This window comes from Rhinatrema bivittatum, chromosome 5 (genome assembly GCF_901001135.1).
Source record: "Rhinatrema bivittatum chromosome 5, aRhiBiv1.1, whole genome shotgun sequence".
NCBI lineage: Eukaryota > Metazoa > Chordata > Amphibia > Gymnophiona > Rhinatrematidae > Rhinatrema > Rhinatrema bivittatum.
The window spans coordinates 207,466,171-207,487,985 of NC_042619.1; the positions used below are offsets into that span (position 1 = coordinate 207,466,171).

The following is a 21,815-nucleotide window of genomic DNA, read 5'->3' on the forward strand; positions in this document are numbered from 1 at the left end:
CAATAACCATAACAGTGGAGAACCTGTTTGAGAAAGGGATGGATTTTCTTATCCAGATAGGAGTCAATTTTCAAAAAATCCTCAATGCTTCAACTTAAATTCCTAAACTTTAGCAGATTTTCAGTCAAATTTAAGGACCTATGTTTTTAGCTGAACGTTCTCTTAAATTTAGGCACTTAAAACCTAGGGAACTACATTTATGGCTACATTTCAGTTGCCTACATTTAAGAACCTAACAGGTGTATTTACTAAACCACATTAAACTGGGCATAAACACCTGGTTTCAATGTGAGTTAGCTCCTGTAGCATTCACAAAAGAAGTATGAGCGTCCTAGCGCAGTGAATACCATGGTAGGGGTGCTTTCCACAAGTGGGAATGCATGGTTAGACCTCCAAACTAGGTGCCCAGGGATAAATTCCTAACATTCTTCCCTTACCCTAACTCTGCCCCCCACTAAAGCTCACTTTGAGGAATTTCTAAATTTAGCCTCTTAAGCCCTTTGAAATTTACTCTTAGTATCTTCATTTCAAAATCTATCCTCTACCAAAGACTGCATACGTCCTTGCCAAAACTTTTCTACAATCTCTCTCTAAGTAAAAGGGGACGTTTTAGGAAACATAAATCCAATGTGCTATGTTTATTTGTGATAGTGACTGGAATAGTAGAGAGAGTAGGACTGGGGCAATTAAATGATTTCTTGACCAAGAACCACTGTCTGCACCCGGACTGATTTCTGTGCCAAGTTTAGCACATAAACAGCACTGGTTGCCTTTGTTGATGATGTAAGTTCAAATCTTGATAGGGGTCAACATGCTTCTGATGCTATTGGATTGAAAGTCTGCTTTCGACACCATTCAGCAGAAGATCTTATAGTCTAGACTGGGGAGCATTGGTATTGGAGGCAGAGTGAATTCATTGGTTTCAGTTTTTTCTTAGTGACAGATCCCGGTCTGTATTTTGGGAAGGTAAGCTGTCTGCTCCAACTCACTTAGAATGAGGAGTTCCACAAGGCTCAATACTAATATCGATCCTGTTGTATATCCTTTCGATTTAAATTTTAAATCTTTTTAATTTTAAATCTTTTAAATTTAAATTTCAGTATGTTGCAGATCATCTGCATATTTATTGCCCTTTACAAAGCAATCTTGCTGATTTGATTAAGTTGATAAATGAGCGCTCAGCAGTGATAATCTTGGATTAAGGCCAATCAACTATTGCTTAACTTTAAAGATGGAGATCATATGTGTGGGTGAGGCCAGAGAAAGCATTGTAGCTTTTCAGATAACATTTGATGAGGGCTGCTCTCTCTTCTAATCCATGCTCAAGATGACTTACAAATCAAGCATAGTAGGTAGCTCCTTGCCCAGAAGGTTTACAGTCTAAGTTGTACCTGGAGGGTGAAGTTACTTGCCCAAGGTCACAAAGAGCATCAGCCTGGCCATCTCTTCTCGTAGACAAGTTTCAAGAGAGGAGAAGTGATCCTGCTCAAAGGAGGAGACTGGGATCTAGGGAGAGGTTGGCTAGGCTTCATCTGAGGGGAATACTTGGGAGTCCAGGGAGGGGAAGTACAAAGTATTCCTGAAGAGCAGCAGATTCAGAGGAGCCCCAAGAAAGGGATTCCCTTTCGACTGAGGGATGAGTGACTGGGAGATGCCAGAGGAGAAGCATCCTGCCTGGGAAAGCCCACAAAATCACTTATCAAACTCGATTCAGCCAGAAACTCCAATGGGAAACAGAGAAAGAGGAACAGAGAAGAGAAAAAATCTGCAACACCCTATAGGTACTGGGAGAACCTAAGTTGGAAGAGTAACTTCCCCTCTGTTTGGAAGGGAGTGAGCTAGGAGACTGAGAGTTGTATTTGAATTGTGGATTTGTGTTAATATGCTGTACAATGACTTGTGGTGTGCCAGCGAATTTGGATTTTTCCTGCTACCAGTTTATTTAGTAAAGATTTTAGGGGCAATATTCAGCTGCTGAGTGGCTCAGCTAGTTAGCCGGATAAACACTGAATATACACTGAACATATACATACTATCTTAAAGTTGGCTGGTTATGTATAACTGACTAACTTTAGGACATCTCTGAGGCTTGACCAGAGCTAGCCAGATAAGTTAACTGGCTAGCTCCAAATATCAGAGTTAGCTGGTTAATTTATCCAACTAACTCCGCTCCTCCCCGGATCACCCCTGGTTTACCTGGCTAGAATTTAGCTGGATAAGCACTGAATATATCCATAAGAACATAAGAAAATGCCATACTGGGTCAGACCAAGGGTCCATCAAGCCCAGCATCCTGCTTCCAACAGTGGCCAATCCAGGCCACAAGAACCTGGCAAGTACCCAAAAACTAAGTCTATTCCATGTTACCATTGCTAATGGCAGTGGCTATTCTCTAGGTGAACTTAATAGCAGGTAATGGACTTCTCCTCCAAGAACTTATCCAATCCTTTTTTAAACACAGCTATACTAACTGCACTAACCACATCCTCTGGCAACAAATTCCAGAATTTAATTGTGCGTTGAGGTATATTTTTCAGTTATCTATCTAAATGGCTTGTGAATATAGACATCTTTATTGAACAATATCCAATGGAGTGAGGTAATCAAATTTGCAGATGATACAAAATTGTTCAGAGTAGTTAAATCATAAGCAGATTGTGATAAATTGCAGGAAGACCTTGTGAGACTGGAAAACTGGGCATCAAAAAAATGGCAGATGAAATTTAATGTGGATAAGTGCAAGGTGATGCACATAGGGAAAAATAACCCATGCTATAGTTACACAATGTTAGGTTCCATATTAGGAGCTACCACCCAAGAAAGAGATCTAGGCGTCATAGTGTATATCACATTGAAATCGTCGGTTCAGTGTGCTGCGGCAGTCAAAAAAGCAAACAAAATGTTGGGAATTATTAGAAAGGGAATGGTGAATAAAACGGAAAATGTCATAATGCCTCTGTATCGCTCCATGGTGAGACCGCACCTTGTGTACTGTGTACAATTCTGGTCGCCGCATCTCAAAAAAGATATAATTGCAATGGAGAAGGTACAGAGAAGGGCGACCAAAATGATAAGGGGAATGGAACAGCTCCCCTATGAGGAAAGACTAAAGAGGTTAGGACTTTTCAGCTTGGAGAAGAGACGGCTGAGGGGGGATATGATAGAGGTGTTTAAAATCATGAGAGGTCTAGAACGGGTAGATGTGAAGCAGTTATTTACTCTTTCAGATAATAGAAAGACTAGGGGGCACTCCATGAAGTTAGCATATGGCACATTTAAAACTAATTGCAGAAAGTTCTTTTTCACTCAATGCACAATTAAGCTCTGGAATCTGTTGCTAGAGGATGTGGTTAGTGCAGTTAGTATAGCTGTGTTTAAAAAAGAATTGGATAAGTTCTTGGAGGAGAAGTCCATTACCTGCTATTAATTATGTTGACTTAGAAAATAGCCACTGCTAGTACTAGCAACAGTAACATGGAATAGGCTTAGTTTTGGGGTACTTGCCAGGTTCTTATGGCCTGTATTGGCCACTTTTGGAAACAGGATGCTAGGCTTGATAGACCCTTGGTCTGACCCAGCATGGCATGTTCTTATGGAGTGAAGCATGATTTCTGGTGTGCTTGAAGCTGGTGTGCAGAAGAGCCCAAGAGAGGTAAAAACCATAAGGGCCTTCAAAAAAGACTTTTCCTCCCTGTATTGAAATCCTGGGTGGTCATGGGGCCTTGCATGGTCCTAGATCTTGTCCGTGTGCTCCTGTGCCCAAGAGCTGACCAGGATGAGGGCTACACAGACTTCCAAGTACTGGCCCTGCACTTTTTCCTATAATGCACCTTTGTTCTGGAACTCTCTCCTCAAATTCCTCTGTGTGGAAAAGTATTCCCTTAAATTTAGGGTCATCTCTTGAGTTAGCTTTTTTCTAACTTGGATACTCCCAGATTAGAGAGTCTCTTCAATAGTTAATGTAAGAACATAAGAACTTGCCATACTGGGTCAGACCAAGGGTCCATCAAGCCAAGCATCCTGTTTCCAGCAGTGGCCAATTCAGGCTATAAAAACCTGGCAAGTATCCAAAAACTAAGTCTATTCCATGCTACTGATGCTAGTAATAGTAGTGGCTATTTTCTAAGTCAACTTTTAATAGCCGGTAATGGACTTCTCCACAAAGAACTTATCCATTTTATCTGTGGGGTTTGTTTGGAGAGGCTGCCCTTGATTGTACTTTAACTCCATGTTTTATACTAAACTTATGCAATACTGAGTTGTTCCCATATATTTGTAACAGTTCATTGTAAACCAACTTCAGTCTCAGAGTTAAGCACTCAAGAAATGAAGCAAATAAATAAATATTTTTTTTTAAAAAGTGAGTTTCCCCAGTGGGGACTCTGGAGATGATTCTTCTCACCACTACCATCAGACAAGACCTTTTATAATCATTTCATGACATTAAAGTCAGTGCCAGGGCTACACAAAAATGCCAGCCCCAAGGAACATATAAAGGGGTAACTCACTTCCTGTGACATACAAAGTCATGCCAGCACTTAATTGCTGTAACTTTTCAAGCATCTTAAAATCACCCAGCATCTGTTCTTCAATCCAAGGCTATGACAACAACTCAGTCTTAAAACTTGCTTGGAGCCAGACATGCTGAACGACAGTGTCCGGGTTCCACAGGACACACTGTGCATGCCTGGAGACCTGGAACAAAGCTTTGCCATCCAAGCACAAACTGCTGCAGAGAAGCAGGCCATTTAGTATTTTCCCTGCACCTTCTGTGAAGGCTGCCACCAGGTTTTAGAACAGGTCCACAGTCGAGGAGGCGGAAACTGCCATTAACAAATGCAAAGAAATGAATCAGATGTGAAGCACGCTGAGGAAGGGGTGGTGTGAGATTGCCTGGTTTAAAAATGTAGCAGCAGTGGTACTTAAGACATCCCTGCAGATGAAAGGATGATGAGTTATACTAATCTTCTTTAGTATTGCTCCTTTGCTAGTTTAAATGCATGTAAGGGACCACCTAGTCCCTCAGTAGCTAAACTGTCCCTAGTGTAAACCCTAGGTTAGGATTCAGTAGCTTGCCTGGATTGTGTACGAGGAGAAGCCTGGGTTTTTTGAGTTGGATTTCTGAGAGGAGGAGTTGTGTGTTTAGTTCCCCAGCCTGATCCAGGGGAAGGGACTCTGCCCTGGCCAGTACCTTCCCAGGTCTGGAAGGGATTGTCTTGGTGAGAATAGAAGAGGAGTTTCGGGAGAGCTGTTTTTTTCCTAGGAGTTTTGCTTGTTGTGTTTGTGGCATTGTGGACCCTTGGTTGCTGTGGAGATGACTCCGCCCACGGGGAGGGGCCCCGTGGGAACCACAGCAATAGGCTAAACTCAGATAGCAGACATGGAATGAATGGAAGGCTTTATTGTACTGCTGTAGATAGATGGTATGAAGCAGGAAGGTAAGGCACTGAGGTCCATGAGGTGCCAATATGTTCAACAGTCTCAGATGTCGAATCTCACCCAGATGTTCAAGAGAGGTGGGGACCCGCGGTGCGGGCAATGCCGAACCTGGTGGGTGGAGTTGGAGCACCAGATCGTAGAGGTACTCACAGGAGTTTAGGCGTCTTCCTAGTAGTGAGATGGTGGGACCGAAGGTCCGTGGTACAGGATACATAGACTGGTAGGCCCTCGAGGAGCGAGTACCTGATAGTCCGGAGATCCTCAAAAGAATATGAGAGAGGCCCCCCCAAGGAGCGGTTGTCTCAGTTAGTAGAGGCCCCGAAGGGTGATGCAAGCAAGAGACCCCCGAGGAGCGGGTGTCTTGAGCTTCTAAAGGAGCGAGGCCCTTAGAGTGTAGAGCGGCGTCTAAGCGAGCAGCTTAGAGTGGTCAGAATAGCTTAAACCGAAGTCCTTGCTAACTCAAAGGTGGTAGCGGAGCGGAGACTTTAAATACCCTGAGGTATTGACATCATGTGGTGGGGACGCCCCCGAGGTTCCCGCTATGACGTGTATTTGAGCGTAGGAGATGTGCACGCGCGCGCCCTAGGAGGCCACGGGAGTGAGCTTGGTGGACTGGAATGCCCATGCTAAGCTGGTGACGCCAAGGCAGCCATCCTGCCCAAGGAGGAGGAAAAGGGAAGAAAAGAGGTAAGGCAGAGCGGTCACAGCCATCAGTGACCAACAGACGCAACATTGATTTATGGGATCCTGATCCGGATCTTCACCCCTGCCTTGGGAGGTCAGGATAAGGTACTGTAATTCCATGCCGCTCAGCTAAGGAGGAACAGCAGTGAGCTGACAGAGAAGTAGGGAGGAGTATTTTTGAAGAGAGTTTTCTCCTGGAGGAGAGAAAGAGAGAGAGAGAAAGAAAGAGAGAGACAGACAGACATGGGTCAAAGGGTGCTATTACAAGGGAACAGGATCAGTCCTCGATGGGAGAGCTTGTGTCAGGAACCGCTCAGGCGAGTCTACAGTGTCAAGAGAAGTCTATTTTCGCGGTGAGCTCTGTTTTGTCTCCCCCTCAGTATTCCACCTGTGATGGTCCAGAACTGAGGAGAGTTGAAGTCAAGGATTGCATTGAATTCCATTTGTTCCTACTTTAATCACTTTGGAGTGTTCGGTTTCTAAATGTTCCTAGGGCAAAATGAGGTCGACATTCAGCGTCACTTGCCCGGCTAAGTTCAGACTTAGCCAGACAAATGGCGAGATTTAAAAGTTTCTGTGAGTTATCCGGCTAACTGGATAAAGCTTAGATGGATAACATGAAGGCATTCTGGGGGGCATTTCAGGGTGAAGTTAAGTTAGCTGGATAGTTTTGATTGTTCCGTAGAACAATCTGTAAGATAGCTGGATAAAGTTATGTGGCTGTCTTTAAAATAGCTGGGTATATTCAGTGGCACTGTCATGATGCTGAACACCTCAAACTATTAGCCAGATAAGTTTATCCAGCATACGTTTGCTGGCCTGACAGCAGACAAAGATGGACCCTAACAGGCGAGGTTAATTTTCAAAGGTGTTTCGGTAGATACAACAATGTTTTACCCACAGAAATGGCCTATAACAAAATTGCCTGCCCGATATGTGGGTAAATTTTGAGCGTGTATGACCAGCACGCACACAACAGCAGTAATTGTGTGGGATCATTTTCTAAGTGGACTTAAATGTGTATTTACTGGATAACTTATGCGCGTCTTGAGCACATTACACCTGTGCTTTATGACCTGCACTGCTTTCCATAAGATATCATGTGAACTATAAAAATGGCATTTCTTGGATTTTCTTTACTGAAACTTTGACTCATTTCCATGGGCAGATGTCATACTGAAAACTTACAATCCTATGCAACAATTAAGATCTGCTCAGCGTCGACGATTAGATGTTCCATCTTTGACACTTGATGATTTAGGAGAGACACAGGCACATTCCTTCTCAATTGCTTAGCTAGAATTGTGGAATACCTTACAGGTATGAGATTATCTGACTGCTCAAAAATGTTCAAAACCTTACGGAAAACATCTTTATTTAAAATTACATTTCTTGACTCATTATTTTCTTTCTTGCAGATTGGGACTGTGATTATGTTTGTTGTTTTATTATTTTAATTATTTGACCATTTTAGTTTAATTTTATCTTAAATGCTTCAAGTTGAATTTTAAAAGCCCGACGAGTGCCAAAACCGGGAGATACGCGAATATCTCAGGTTGGTGCACACTGAGCAGATTTTAAAAGCTACCCGAGGACGTGCGTATCTCCACCTATACGCACAAATAAAAAGATTCAAAAAGTGCGGGGCATGGGCATTCCCGGATTTCACAATGAAACCAGCGCATAAATACTTACGCGCACTAAGTGCACGCCAGGGTCCCCTGCTGCGTAAATTTATTTCTACTATGGATGGCGTGTAAGTAATAAAATAAAAACATCTAGGCCTATCAGTGAGGTTTTAAGGTCGGAGCTAACAGGGGTAGAAGGGAGGCTGTTTAACTAGGGGGGTTAGGAAGTCCTATCCCTTACCTGAGAAACTGGGAATAAATTGGAAAAATGGCCAATTGCGTCGGTGCACATGGCTTAAAAAATCCCCCCACTTAAGTGGTAGAAGCAGGATTTGCACGCATTTGCATGTGTCCACTCAAAATTGCGTGCACATATGTGCGCACTCAACCTATTTTATAATGTGCGTGCACATAAGCATATGTTATAAAATAGCCGCATCCATGTGTGCGAGCTGGTCCACGCACCTGTTTAAAAGTTACCATTATAAATTGTATGATGTGTGTCTTTTACCGAATCATGAATGTCAAAAAATGTAAAAAGCGTAGAGCCTATGCAGTTAGGCGATAAATAAATCCAAATAAATAAAATAAATGCAAGCTGTTATAAAGAACAAGCACAGGCCCAGAATCCACAGGCCTGTCTGCTGGAGCATCCTGGGATGTTTTGTTGGACTAGAGCACAAGTCTGATGCATTACAGGCTTCTGACGCTGCCTTGATTCAGGACAAGGAGCGAGCACTCATCTGAACTGTTGCTCTCTAAAGTTTACCAAGTCTGCTGGCATGACTCCAGCACATGTTTGGGGTAAGGAGCATTTTATCTGGTGAAATTGAGGCATATGACACCCGCTGTCCTCGGCGCGGGGATCAGCGCGCGTCTGGATCCACAGTGTGCACACTTTTAGTTGCAGGTAGAGGAGGTGATCTGGGAGTGGTGTTGATTTCAGTTTGAAACTCATGCTTTTCATTTTCTGTGCAAAGAAAAAAGAGGAGCCACGTGAACAGCAGGTGCAAATGTTTGCGGGTACTGTGGACACCTAGGCAAGTTTCAGCATGAATGCAAGCGAGCAACTTTCCCTTCGAGAAATGCTGCAAAGCCCGCTCTTTCTTTGTCTGGCTGCAAAGAGTTTGAAGACTGCCTCCAATGTGCAGATGTTGCCCAGGTGCTTGAGCGTGAACCCTTAGTCTCTTAAAACTCCGTGCGGTAAATCATAATGCGCCCAAATTTGGCCACATGAAAATCAAAGGCATTCTTAGGGGTAGGGGGCAGAGTCAGAATTTGGGAGTGTAGCATTTTGAACGTTATGTATGTAAATAGTATGCCGTTAATGCAGAGAATTTTGGGGGTCACTTTGAAATTGCCCGCCTTGATACAAAATATTGGAGGGGGGGGTCATCTTTTACCCACAGGCTCTACACCAGTTTTCCTGGGGAAAGTGAGTGCATGCTTTCTGTTTGGAAATTATTATCCTAGGAACCCCCCCCCCCCACACACACACACAATTGCTCCACGTAATTGGTGCCGGTAGTTTTTCCAACAATAAGTATGCATCTGCTTTTTAACATTTCTGCAGGTAAAGTGGTGCTCTACCTACAAAAATAACTTTGAAAGCGTCCCTCCCTGTGTTCAGTTTTCTAATGGGTAATGCTAAGTGCATATATTTAATCACATGACAACCAATATTCAAATTTGTATGGAGGAATAGCCTAGTGGTTAGAGCAGTGGGTTGCAAACCAGCAGAACCCAAGTTTCAAATCTTGCTGCCTCAGATACAAATTTAGATCGTGAGCCATCTGGGGACAGAGAAATACCTATAGTACTTGAATGTAATAATCCTGACTAACTAAATCTAAAAATGTAATATTAATAAAAAAAAATCAGTTTTAATGACAGAGATCTGTGGCTTTGTGGCTTAGTTCACCTCAGTGTTTTGTGGGTTTTTTTGTTTTGGTTTTTTTTTTTAAATCAATGTACTGTGTTGGAATTGCATGGATACATCGTGGAACGCCTGCAAGTGTACTAAGGTTACAGCCCCCATTGTGAAATCTTACATCTTCTGCAAGCTGCCTCAGCTATGCCATGCATCGACCTCCTGGCTCACGTCGCTTTCTCCTCCATACCCCCCCGTTTCTCATGTAATCCCAAAGCATTAGACAAAAAAAAAAGATTAAAATGGTAGTACAAAAAGGTTAGCAAACAATGCAACTCAAAAAGGACTGCTGAGAGAAAGACAAGAAAACTCATCAGGAAGGAAGAAGGATCTTCAGTGAGCTGAGAAGACAATTATAATAATCCTTTGCCAATATAGATTCCCTCCCTCAGGATTATTATGGTCTTCATGGTCTCATTGATCTTCTATTTATACATTAATGAGCAGTCTTCAGAGAGCAGTGTTCATTGCAGAATACTTTTTATAATACAGTGGGGCCGATATTCAAAGGCATTTATAGCCAGATAACTCACAAGTTCTCCGGCTAAATGCTGTTTTTTCAATATTTCCCCAATGTATCTGGCTAAATTTTAGATGGACAACATAGGGGCAATTCTTGGAGGATTTGTGGGAGGAGTTAAGTTAGCCGGCAAACTTATAGGGTCATTCATAAAAGTGCATTATGGCTTTAACACCATAATGCATGCGACAGTTATGTTACCACATGGTGCGAATGCAAATTTTTTGAAAGGGTAAGATTGGGGAGGGGTTTGGGCCGGTTACAGAAATCTAATGTATGTGGGGGGGGGGGGGGGGGGGGGAGAGGTCATGGCCTTTAAGAGGAAAGAGATCATAGGGTGATCATATATGATGATCTCAAGATAGCAAAACAGTGCGACACAAGGCAGTTGCTAGTGCCAAAGGATTGCTTGGGTGCATAGGGAGAGGTTTAGTTAATAGAAAAATAAAGGAGGTGATGGTGTGTACATACATTGGCGAAATTGCATCTGGAGTTTGTAGCTTCAAAGGGATACTGATAGAATAGATGCAGTCCAGAGAAGGTAGTCCAAAATGGTGAACAGTCTGCACCACAAATGTTTTTGAAATGAGACTTAAGGATCTAAGTATTTAAAGGAAAGGAGAAAGGGGGAATAGGATAGAGCCATTAAAATACCTCAAAAAGAAAAAATTGCACAAGAAGGGAACCATTCCAGAATAAAAAGTCATAACAGGAGGGTAAACTGAGCTAAAAGAGGGCAGAGCGTGGAGTAATATTAGGAAATATTTCTTTACAGAAAGGGTGATAGATGCTTGCTGCAAGCATCTACGGTAGCAGAAAAGTCCTAGCGATGAAAATGTGGTGTGAAAGCTGGAGATGAAGGTGGAGTTCTATGTTATCGCAACAGGAACTGGGCAAACGAGCCTGGCCTTTACAGTATCCATCATCATATGTTGTGTGCCTTGGTTTTTATGTTCCTAGTGTTTAGCAGTTTTGGTTTTATTAAGGTTGATTAAGTAGAGGTGAGTAAAACCATGGATGAGTTTAAGCAACAGAAGGGATCTGGGGAAAAGTGGCCTCCAGCACCTCGTTTAACTACCTTGCTTTCCTTTTAGTTTAGAAACTGCTTGAAAGCTGGTATAGGCTAAAGTTTTCATTTTCTTTCTAATTATTTGAGAGAGTGGCTGGAAAAGGACTATCAGGTGATCTTTATTGGACCAATGACCCTTTAATATTGCTGTCACTCTGCGGTCACGATGGACTGCCTCTAGTCTTAAAGGGCTGGTGCCATATAAATAATTATAGTGAAATGCAGCCTGCCAAAAGTTTATGAAGTCTTCTTGTTGATAGGCTGGCAATATCAGGTTAACAGTTTATCAACCAATATTCACATCAAGGTATGTGAAACAAGAAGAGGATGCAGTTACAGTAATATACTTCTGCTGCAAACATCCCAGTGGCTTTAGAGCAAGCAATAACATCTACGAAGAGTAAACCACCAAAAAGCAATTACTATAGAATGAAGGCCAATAATAATGATTAAAAAAAAACAACTTAAGGTATCAGTTTTACTTACAATACCCTTAGCTAACAGCAGTAAATACAACACAGAAGGAAAGAATCTGCAGGCAGATAAGAACCCTTCGATCCTTCTAGCCTCTGCCTACAACAGCATTCTGAAATAGACTGAAACACAAAATACTATTAATTTATTTCCCTGTAGGCTCTGCCAACGTATCAGATTAAGGGCCTCATTTACGAAGCATTTTTCCCATAGACACAGAAAGGGAGAAAAGCTTTAGTAAATCGGGCCCTAAGTGAGGTGAATATTTTGTGCCTATAAATAAAGGAATACGTGAAAATAAATACTGTTAATATCTACACAATTCATATGACACAAACCACCACTTCTTTTCCTCACCCCCTCCTTCCAATTAAATCTTCCTCTAATTTACTGCATCTTACAATTTTTTATCAAATGTGACTTCCCTGTCAACACTGGTTTTCCAGGGCCCATGCACAGCTGCCAAAAGCATACATTTCAGCACATGGACAGTTCCTCTTACCTTGCCAGTCTGAATTCTTTGGGATATGGCTGCAAATCGCTGGTTAAGTTCTGAGAGTTTGGGCTCTACTACTTCCCTGCAGTGATCTCCTCGATTTGTCATCAGCTCTAGTGCCTGGTCACGCACAGCATCTGCCTTGGGGTGCATGTCATTCAGCTCAGCCTTTAAGCGCTACAGTCCGTGAGCAAGAGACAGGGCTCCAAGTTAATGGTCAACGGCAAGAGAGAGAGAGAGAGAGAAAGCATGCAAAAGAGTGGCACAAACAGTGAAAGGAAGCATTCTTTTGTGCGTTAGCAGAGTTCAGAAGAACAATGCAGTTTCCTTATCTGTAGCGGGTGGTGTATGTGCTCATTCCTGAGGAATGCAAACTGCAACAGAGTCAAAGTGACCTGCAATTTTCAGCAAAACCTAATTACTGCGAGTGTTCTGATATCACAGGCATGCCTGCTGAAAAGAAACATAGTGCTTGTGCTGAGTTTGTTGGAGACACTTTTGTGAAACGAATGCTGACAAAGCAGTGTTGTGTTCATTAATTATCTGCTCTATGAATGGCATTCACACAGATAAAGAGAAAACGTCAAACCCACCAAGTGCTGTGTTGTGTAATACATCAAGACTACATGCAGCACGCAATAACACAGACAGCCTACACTGATAACATTCCTTAAGGTTCTCTGCCGCAGTCCTCTGGGAGGAGTTATTTTTGGATGAGTATCACAGACTACATTATGCATAACAAAGCTGGTGAGAATATGTCAACTAATGCTATGAATGCCTTGACACAGCCAGCCCAACCCTTCACTGGTAATGTTATGTGCTACCAAGAAAGAGCTAAGGGTTCTGGCCCAACCAGAACTTTGGACAGTAGTAGAGTAGGGATGTACTGTTTTGTTTTTTGCTTAGAACACTAATTTTTTTAACAAGCACTAATCAATTTATTGCATGTTAAAATCAAGTTAATGGCCATTAAGTGGGTTTTAACATGCAGTAAAAAGAAAAAAACCCACCTTAATGTGCACACATTAAAGGAAAACAAAAAAAAAACAACCCACTACATTTTCTGGCTGCATGCTCTTATAGTCAAACAAGAGAGGTGGGCAAGAGGAGTGTCCCAGGTCATGCTTATACACAGACCAAAATATACTCTTGGTACAACCTTGCAGAGGGCTGTGTGCTGACCTGAATGCCATAGGGGACCATTGCTAGTGGGGATAAACACACAGAGTGGCAGTTACTACCCTTGAGAGAAACATGAGGGGATCCTGCACAGAGCAGCAGATACCACCATAAGAAACTTGCAGGGCACACTGGATGGACCATCTGGTCCTTTTCTGCCGTCATTACTAGATTATCTTACATGTTAAGGCATTTTCTCACACCTCATGTGAAGAAAAAACAATATAACCTGAAAGGTACACTGATTCGGGTGTAATTACACTCGACTCTCACAAACCAGAGACAATTCAAATACAATTAGGGAGAGTTACATACTTTTCACTATACGTAATCACATTTATTAATCAACACATTGCTTTAATCATATAAAATAAAACCACACTTTTCAAACATTATGTATATTGTATGGATATTATGCACTTTTTATGTACTTGTATGATTTCATATGCAAGTGATATTTTTGCAGTTTAGTCAGTTGGACTATTTTAATGTATGAGTGTGGAATGAATGTGGTTTTATTTTATATGATTAAAGCAATGTGTTGATTAATAAATATGATTACGTATAGTGAAAGGTGTGTGACTCTCCCTAATTGTATTTGAAAAAACAATATAGCCATAAAAGAACAGTGAAATGGGCACAGACAGATGGACCATTTTAGTTTCCAATAGCAAAAAGACACTCCCATGATGCTCTGGGGAAAATGATGCCACCGCTCTGCACCAAAATGAAATATGAAAGTCAGAAACATATAGCACTGCAAATATTAACTACTTTTTCAGTAACAGAATACAAAGGATGCTCATTTTTGGTAACAGATAGGGATGGGAAGAGGGAAAAATTTCATTTCGTTTCATTTTTTGTGGCCTTGTTCACTATAAAATTCATTTCATGTAATGTTTATTTTGTTTCCTTAGTTTAAAAAAAACCAAAATAAATAAACAAAACCTCCCCATCAAAAACAGACAAAAAAAAAATGGGGTCTCCCATGCCCCCCCAACCATCCCTCCACCCTGGAAAAATACTAGGGCCAAGATCCTCCCAGGCCCACTTACCCTGTCCAAGGGGGATCCGCAGATGAGGCCTAGGCCCCTGCCCAAGCTGGGATCTTGAGTGGGGTCTAGGCCAGGGTCATGGTGACCTACCACAGCCTAAGCCTACACAAGGCTGAGGCTTCCGGTCCAGCTGGTGTCGAAGTCTCAGCCTAGCATAGGCTTAGGCTGCGGTAGGTCACCATGACCTTGTAATAGACCCTATTCAAGCTAGAGTTTGAAGGCCTGGACCTGATGCCTGGGCCTCAAGCCCAGGCCCTATGCCTAGGCACCCAGCCTGGAGACCAGGCCCAGACACCTGGACCTCAGCCTAGGCTATGGCCTGGACCTAGGTCTGATGAAGTGGCTCGGCCCAGAAGGCAGTTCCTTATTCCAGGGCTTTGGCCTGGACCCAGCTAAGAGGCTGGGTCCTGATGCCTGGGCCTTGACCTAGGTCAGGGTCCAGACCCAGGCCTAATTCTGTGGCCCAGCCCATAGGCCAGGTCCTGTCACTGGGGCCTTTGCCCAGACCCATGCCTGACATCTGGCCTCAGAGCTCCTCTTCGGTGTATTCTTTCTTCAACTCTTCTTTGCCAACTGATACCGTCTGCTAGGGTGTTACATTAGTTAATTGAATTAGCTGCCATACATCGAAATAGCATGAGAATGATCCCAGCTGATGGCATCAGTTGGTGAAGAAGAGCCAAAGAAGGAAGAAGCCAAAGAGAAGCTCCGAGTGCTGGGCTCCGGGCCTGGGCATGACCCTCGGCCAAGGCCCAGGCATTGGGAACCAGCCTCCGGGCTAGACCTCGGCATCAGGCCTGGGTCCGGGCTAAAACCCTGGCATTGGGACCCAGCCTTTTGGCACTGGCTGTGAGGTTGGAACTTGGCATGGGCTTCAGGTCCTGGCTTCCGGGCCGGGCCTCGGCATTGGATCTGGATCCGGGCCTCGGCATCAACATTAGGACCAGACCAGGATGTGGCCTTGGATTTGGTAAGTATGGGGGGGGATCATCAGGGAAATTTCCCAGATCTTGGCCTTGGCCCTGGGATTGGGTCAGGGCCTAGGCTGAGATCCCCGCGTCAAGCTCAGGCGTAGTCCGGGACCCCCTGCTTTGGATCTCGGCCTATGCCCTAAGCGAGGCCCCAGTGTCGGGCCTCAGCCTAAGCCCGACCAGCAATTTATTTAAAATAGGTTTTCAAAACAAAATGAAATTCCAACAAAATTTATATGGAATTTAACTCGTTCTCTTTTGAAAATGATCCAAAATGAAATAGGGAATTTCTTCTCTTTTCCTATTTCATTTCTCCCAAATGCCCATCCCTAGGAACGGATGACTGTGGCTGCTAGCTAAGTAATAATGTAGAAAGTTGTGAAATACTGTGATATTGAAAATATTTCTCCATGCTCCTGCTGGTAACAGGAAGGACCATTTCTGTCTGCTTTGGCACAGCATTCATTCCTTTTGTTCAGAAGTATAAAATTATCGCTAGTGCTCTGAGGGACACCATGAGCTCTGCCTGCCACTCAGTCATGGATTTCCCAAAACAGAACAGCAATAGGCAGAAAATGAAAATCATTTTATAGGCTTCCCCCTGGTATGTAAAACAGAAAACACATATTTTTGTGTGAACTCCCTTTTGAAATCCCAACATGCATAGCACACTGAAAAAAAAAAAAGTGTCCCAGTGGATGAGAACTGATTCTACTGCCCAGCCCCTACTTTGCTTGACCACCCAGAGCAGAGACAACAGTGGGGGACATTGCTAAAATAATTTTAAACAATGTATGGACTCTTCTAAAGAGTTCTTAACGTCTCCGTTTCTTTTTTTCTTCTAAGGAAAAAAGGAGAAATGTCCAGGACTGAGCTGTTCCTAAGGCCATTTATGGAATTAATGAAAATTCTTTGTTGGGCTAGCAAGATGTGACTGGAAATCAAATCACTGAGGGAAAACATCATGCCTACCACTTACTGTGTCATTCTTTAGATTTATATAGCAAACATTTTACATACAACTAAGAGCTCCTGCTACCTTAAGGATGTCTTCTTTCTTGTGTGGTTTCTGTTTTTCGGACTCATCCAGCAGGATCTCAGTGCGGTACATCCAGGTTGTAATATTAGCTACACCCTGGTCAAATGTTTCCATCTCTTGTTGATACTCCTGCAGGAAGTAAAATTAAACATTTCAAGTACTAAGACACAATTACCTGATTATTCTTACAAGTCTGTATGAGATGGGTTGGGGCATTGTCTGTAAATCTACAAGAGGAACCAATTTAGCAGATGTGGGTTTCAAATGCTGCCAACTACATGCAAATGAATAACCAGTAGCTTTAGAAAAAGCTTTGGTGGGGGATTGGAAGGCCCAAGGGAATTGGAATAAGATTACAGAATCTCTTACCTCTAATTTATGGGTTCAAACCTGCTCAGGGTGGGAGATCCTTAAAAAGGGAAGTCTCTGTATCATAAACCAGGGCTCTTAGACTAGTTCTCAATGGACCGGTGTACTGTTTATAGCACTAAAACTGCCATCAAAATTTGGTACTGATTTGGTTCTACTGCTGGCAATTGAGCAGAAAAGTCAAAGACTATTCAGCCTTGGGCAGACTAGGTAAGTTATCATGATAAACCAAGTGATCAAGTTCGGTCCACGATGCTGCAGTTGGAAGGACTCCAACGTCCTTTTCGTGACTTCTAATACACAACCCATCATTGTGTTCCTGTATTGGGATTATTTTTCCCCTATGTGCCTCACTTTGCACTTGTCCACATTAAATTTCATCTGCCATTTGTACCTGCCCAGACTCCTAGCCTTGCAATTTCCTTCTGCAGTTCCTCTCAATCCGCTGTGGTTTTAACACCTTTGAATAATTTGGTGTCATCCGTAAACCTAATCACCTCACTCGTTGCCCCTTTTTCCAGTTCCACCCTCTTCCTGTCTTTTACCTAGTTACCGATGCACAGTAGGACACTGCCTCCTATCCCATGACTTTGTGATTTCCTGAGGAGTCTCTCATGCGGGACCTTGTCAACCACCTTCTGAGAATCCAAATACATTTTTGGGTTAATTTTCAAAATGTTTCCACACATAAATTTGGCATATACTGTGTATGTGCCATTTTGGAAACATTAAGAGTATGTACATTAATGTTAACAGAGGAAAACGGGGGAAGTTTTCTGAAACCGGGACAGATTTCAGAAGTTCACGCACAAGCTGGTATCTTGGAAGTGGTACTGTATACGTGCATTCTTTACGGACCATGTCTGCACACCTTTCCATCTGCTAATTGAGTCAGGGAACTGAAATTGCACTTGTCTTTTGTCTTCAGTTTTTGGATGGAAGGTCTGGGTAAAGTTGTGAGGGGTCAGGGTGAAGTGGTGGGAGTGTTGGCACACTGACCACTGCAAGCATGCATACAAATATTTTCAGAAGTGGAGCACGCACATTTCTTTTTCAATACCTGCCTCCTTGTACTGGGTTATTACGTGAACATGTTATAACTATTGCATACATAAAATATATTCACATACTTTTAGAAAATGGATAAAGATGATATGTGTTTTCCTGCATTACTAATATATGCCCATACTGAAACATATGCAGGGGCGGATTGCCCTATCGGGGGATCGGGCATCCCCCGGTGGGCCGGCCTGGGTGGCGAATCCTCAGGCCGGTCATCAGCGGGAATCCGCCCCTGAATATATGCACATATATTAGGTGCAGAAATGTGTGGCATTTTATAAACTGTGCTGCTCTCACCACGCAGTTTATAAAATATTTCTGTAAATTTAGACACACTGACATATGCACAGATGTGCTTATTTAAACAGAAAATGAAAATTACCCTTTAATTGTCATATATTCTAACGTTCCAATCTTATTTTGTAGACTTATGGCACTGACATCCAGACAATTCAAAGTATGTTACTTTATTGCTAACTTTATTTAAGATCGGATTGTTACTTGTCAATTCAGGACATTTGTAATCCTTCTTATTTATCTGTTTATTATTTAATTTCACTTGGGTTACTTCAGTCTTTACCACAGTCTGACTATCGAGATATTCTAACTTCCCTGTTATGCAGTATACTTAAAGGTAGATTTTAAAACCCGCACGTGCCAATTCAATAACATGCGTGTGTTGCCGCGTGCATGTTATAAAATCTGATGCCCGCGTGCACATGCGCGCCTGACTTTGTATCGGCATGCACATGTGCATGCGGGTGCCCCTCTCGTACGCGCGTGAGGGAGGAATTTTTTGCAATTATGCACAGCGACGCGATCAGCCTTTTTCCCAGTCCACTCCAATTAAGGAGCGGACTGGGAGGGAACTTCCCTACCCCACTACCTAACCTTCCTCCCTTTTCCCCTTTCCACCCTGACCCCTAAATCTACCCTAGCTATTCCTTTTTTGTTTGTTTTACACCTTACTCCCTCATCCAAGTAGAAGCAAGCTGCGCGCATCAGCTAGCTCCCGGCGCACGAGATACAGGAACAATGTAAAATGGCACTGTCCCAGCTGCCCCCGCCCCACCCCTTTTGTGAATCCCGGCACAAAAAGCTGGGGCCATTTTACAAATACGCTCGGGCTTTTGAAAATTTGGGTGTTAGTAAATACCTCTTTCCAAACTATATTCTCCTGAATGACTGTTGGTTTATCCCCATGATTTAATTTACAAGCTGCTCTATCTCCTTTTTAAATGTTAGCACCAGCAACTAGGTTATACTCTGGTTAAGCAATTTTTATTACTATTTATTTGATTTATATTCAGCCTTTCAGCCACTTCAAAGTGGATTACATTCAGGTACTGGAGGTATTCCCCTGTCCCCAGAAGGCTCACAATATGTCTGTACCTGAGACAAGGGTGGGTGAAGTGACCTTTCCAAGATCACAAACAACGGCAGCAGGATTTGAATCTTGGATTCTCTGTTTCATAGCCTGCTGCTCTAACCACTAGACTACTCCTCCACTCCATCCCCCATCCCCCAAATGTTCCCAGTTACTAATAAATCTAAAGCTCTCCTATCTACACCATCATCTCATCCATGCACTGACCTCCAGGAGGTTGTGGATTTCAACTTCCTACCCAAAAGCTTACAGTTGGCTTCCAGAAGCTCTCTCCAGCACCGTCCTTTGTTGTTGGCACTCATGTGTACTTTGATAGCCAGTTCCTATCCAGCGCTCTCTAAAATCCTATCAAAGTGATGCATGAGATCCACTACCTTCACCCTGGGCAGGCAAGTTGCCAAGTGATCCTCACTCCCACCAACCACCCAACCATCTACATTCCTAATGATCAAATTGTCAATAACAATAGCAACCACATCCCTCCCCTCCTGCACACACACCCCAAGAGACACATCCTTGGCATGAGAGGATTTACAGACTTAGGGGGTCATTTACTAATGGGCTGATACAGTAAAGTGTGCTCAGGCCAAGCACACTTTACTGTATCGGCAAATGCATGTTGATCGGCTTATTAGTTATTCCTGCGTGATACAGAGAGTAAAATGTGCAGCGAAGCCGCACATTTTACTTTCAGAAATTAACGCCTGCCAAAGGCAGGCGTTAATTTCGGCCAACACAGGGAAAGTGTACAGAAAAGCAGAAAAAACTGCTTTTCCTTACACCCTCCGACTTAATATCATGGCGATATTAAGTCGGAGGCCCCAAAATTTAAAAAAAATTAAAAAAAAAAAAATGTAAAATCTGCCCGTGGGTTGGAAGACGGATGCTCAATTTTGCCGGCGTCCGTTTTCCGAACCCGTGGCTGTCAGTGGGTTCGAGAACCGATGCCGGTAAAATTGAGCGTCGGCTGTCAAACCCACGGACAGCCGCAGCTTCTGTCAAAAAGGAGGCACTAGGGACGTGCTATGACCCTAGTGCCTCCTTTTACCGCGTGCCCTTATTTGCATATTTTTATTTAGTGACTCGCTCGCCAGGAGAGTGGCCTGGGCGCGCGTCGGGCCGGCTCTCCTGCGCGTCTTACTGTATCGGCCTGTAAGTTATGTTAAAGCATTACCATGTGTTAAGCAATGAGTAATAAATGCCTTAATGCCCAGATAATATGTAGAACGTCAAATGAAATGTATTATCTTCCCCCCAAAAAGGCCAGCACATTGTGGGTATTTAAATAACCTGATTTGCATATAAATGCATGCAAATCAAATCATGCAGATAGAAATCAAATATTTTGGCTTGTGATGAAGTCAACAAGCCATGATATTTAATGAAAATTAGCTATAGCTCACGAGGTGTACTTAACTTTTTCTGGGAGTATCAGAAAGATAACACATTCCAGTGCTCCTGTTCCTTCACTTAAAGGCATCAGTGCAGTCTCAGAAATCCCCTACCAGGCGTGTAGAAACCACTGAGAGGGTTCTCATGAGACCCACTTCTCCTACGCCTTCTGCCTCTCCCTTAGGTGGTCAAAGTGTTAAAAATAAAAATAAAATTGTCAAAGGTTATGACTCCGGCACTACCCCTAGGTCCCAAACTCTGCCCCCTTGGTGCAAAATATGTTACCCCCACCCCCTGGGCTTTCATCTTTCCCCAAGCCTCCCACTGCCAATATCTAGTGGCACCCAATATGCCTCAGAGGTATCTAGGCTCCGCTGTGCCACAAAACTCCCCCACAGGCTTGCTTCCAAAAAAACCTGGTGGATCCTGGGCCCCTGGTTCTCCCCCACCACATTGGACCTTTGAGAAAATAGAAAAAAAGTTTTGTACGCCCCTTAGGTTCTTCCCTTTCCCAAAGGTTGCCTTCTAGAACCCTCAACTCCAGTTCAGTCACCAGAACACCATGTGATACCCTACTGTCTACTAAGGGCAGAAGTGACGTTCTTTGGCTCCTACCTCATTGGCACCATTTTCCAAAACTGTGTCAATTCACCGCCTCGTTCTCCTTGCCCCCACCCATAGAGAGGCATCAGCCCTATTTATGGCTGAATAACTGCGCTTCATCTGGAGGAAAAATCAGCTTTGTGTGGATGTGAGGTTGTGGGAGTACAAACTGCAATCAGCACTTCACTGTAATGTGTAGCACTTCTTCTTTACGACAAATCTGAGCAACAAAAAACTGAAATCACATCCACCAAATTGGGGGCTTGATTTACTAGAGCTTTTTTCTCATTCTTAGAGAAATGTTCAAACAGCCTGCATAGCGGTGAAGTTTGCATGCATACCTGGTGGTGGGGGCCATGTGACAGTAGTGATCATAATGTAATCAAATTTAACATAATCACTGAAGGGAGGACATTAAGGAAAAATACAGCAGAAGTATTTAATTTTAAAAAGGAAGACTATGTTAAAATGATGACATTAGAAAAAAAAAACCTAAAAAGAGTGGTTGCAAAGGC

At 43.1% G+C, this 21,815-nt stretch overlaps 1 protein-coding gene across 1 annotated transcript in view; it reads right to left on the reverse strand.

Moving 5' to 3' along the window:
* DMD (dystrophin) overlaps positions 1–21,815 on the reverse strand; it is a 3,148,630-nt gene that overhangs the window by 1,517,907 nt on the left and 1,608,908 nt on the right. Inside the window, exons 36-37 of the mRNA XM_029603105.1 lie at positions 16,488–16,616; positions 12,247–12,417 (exon numbers count right to left, since the gene is read on the reverse strand). Of these exons, the coding sequence (XP_029458965.1) occupies positions 12,247–12,417; positions 16,488–16,616 (300 nt within the window). The remainder of the gene's footprint in view (positions 1–12,246; positions 12,418–16,487; positions 16,617–21,815) is intronic.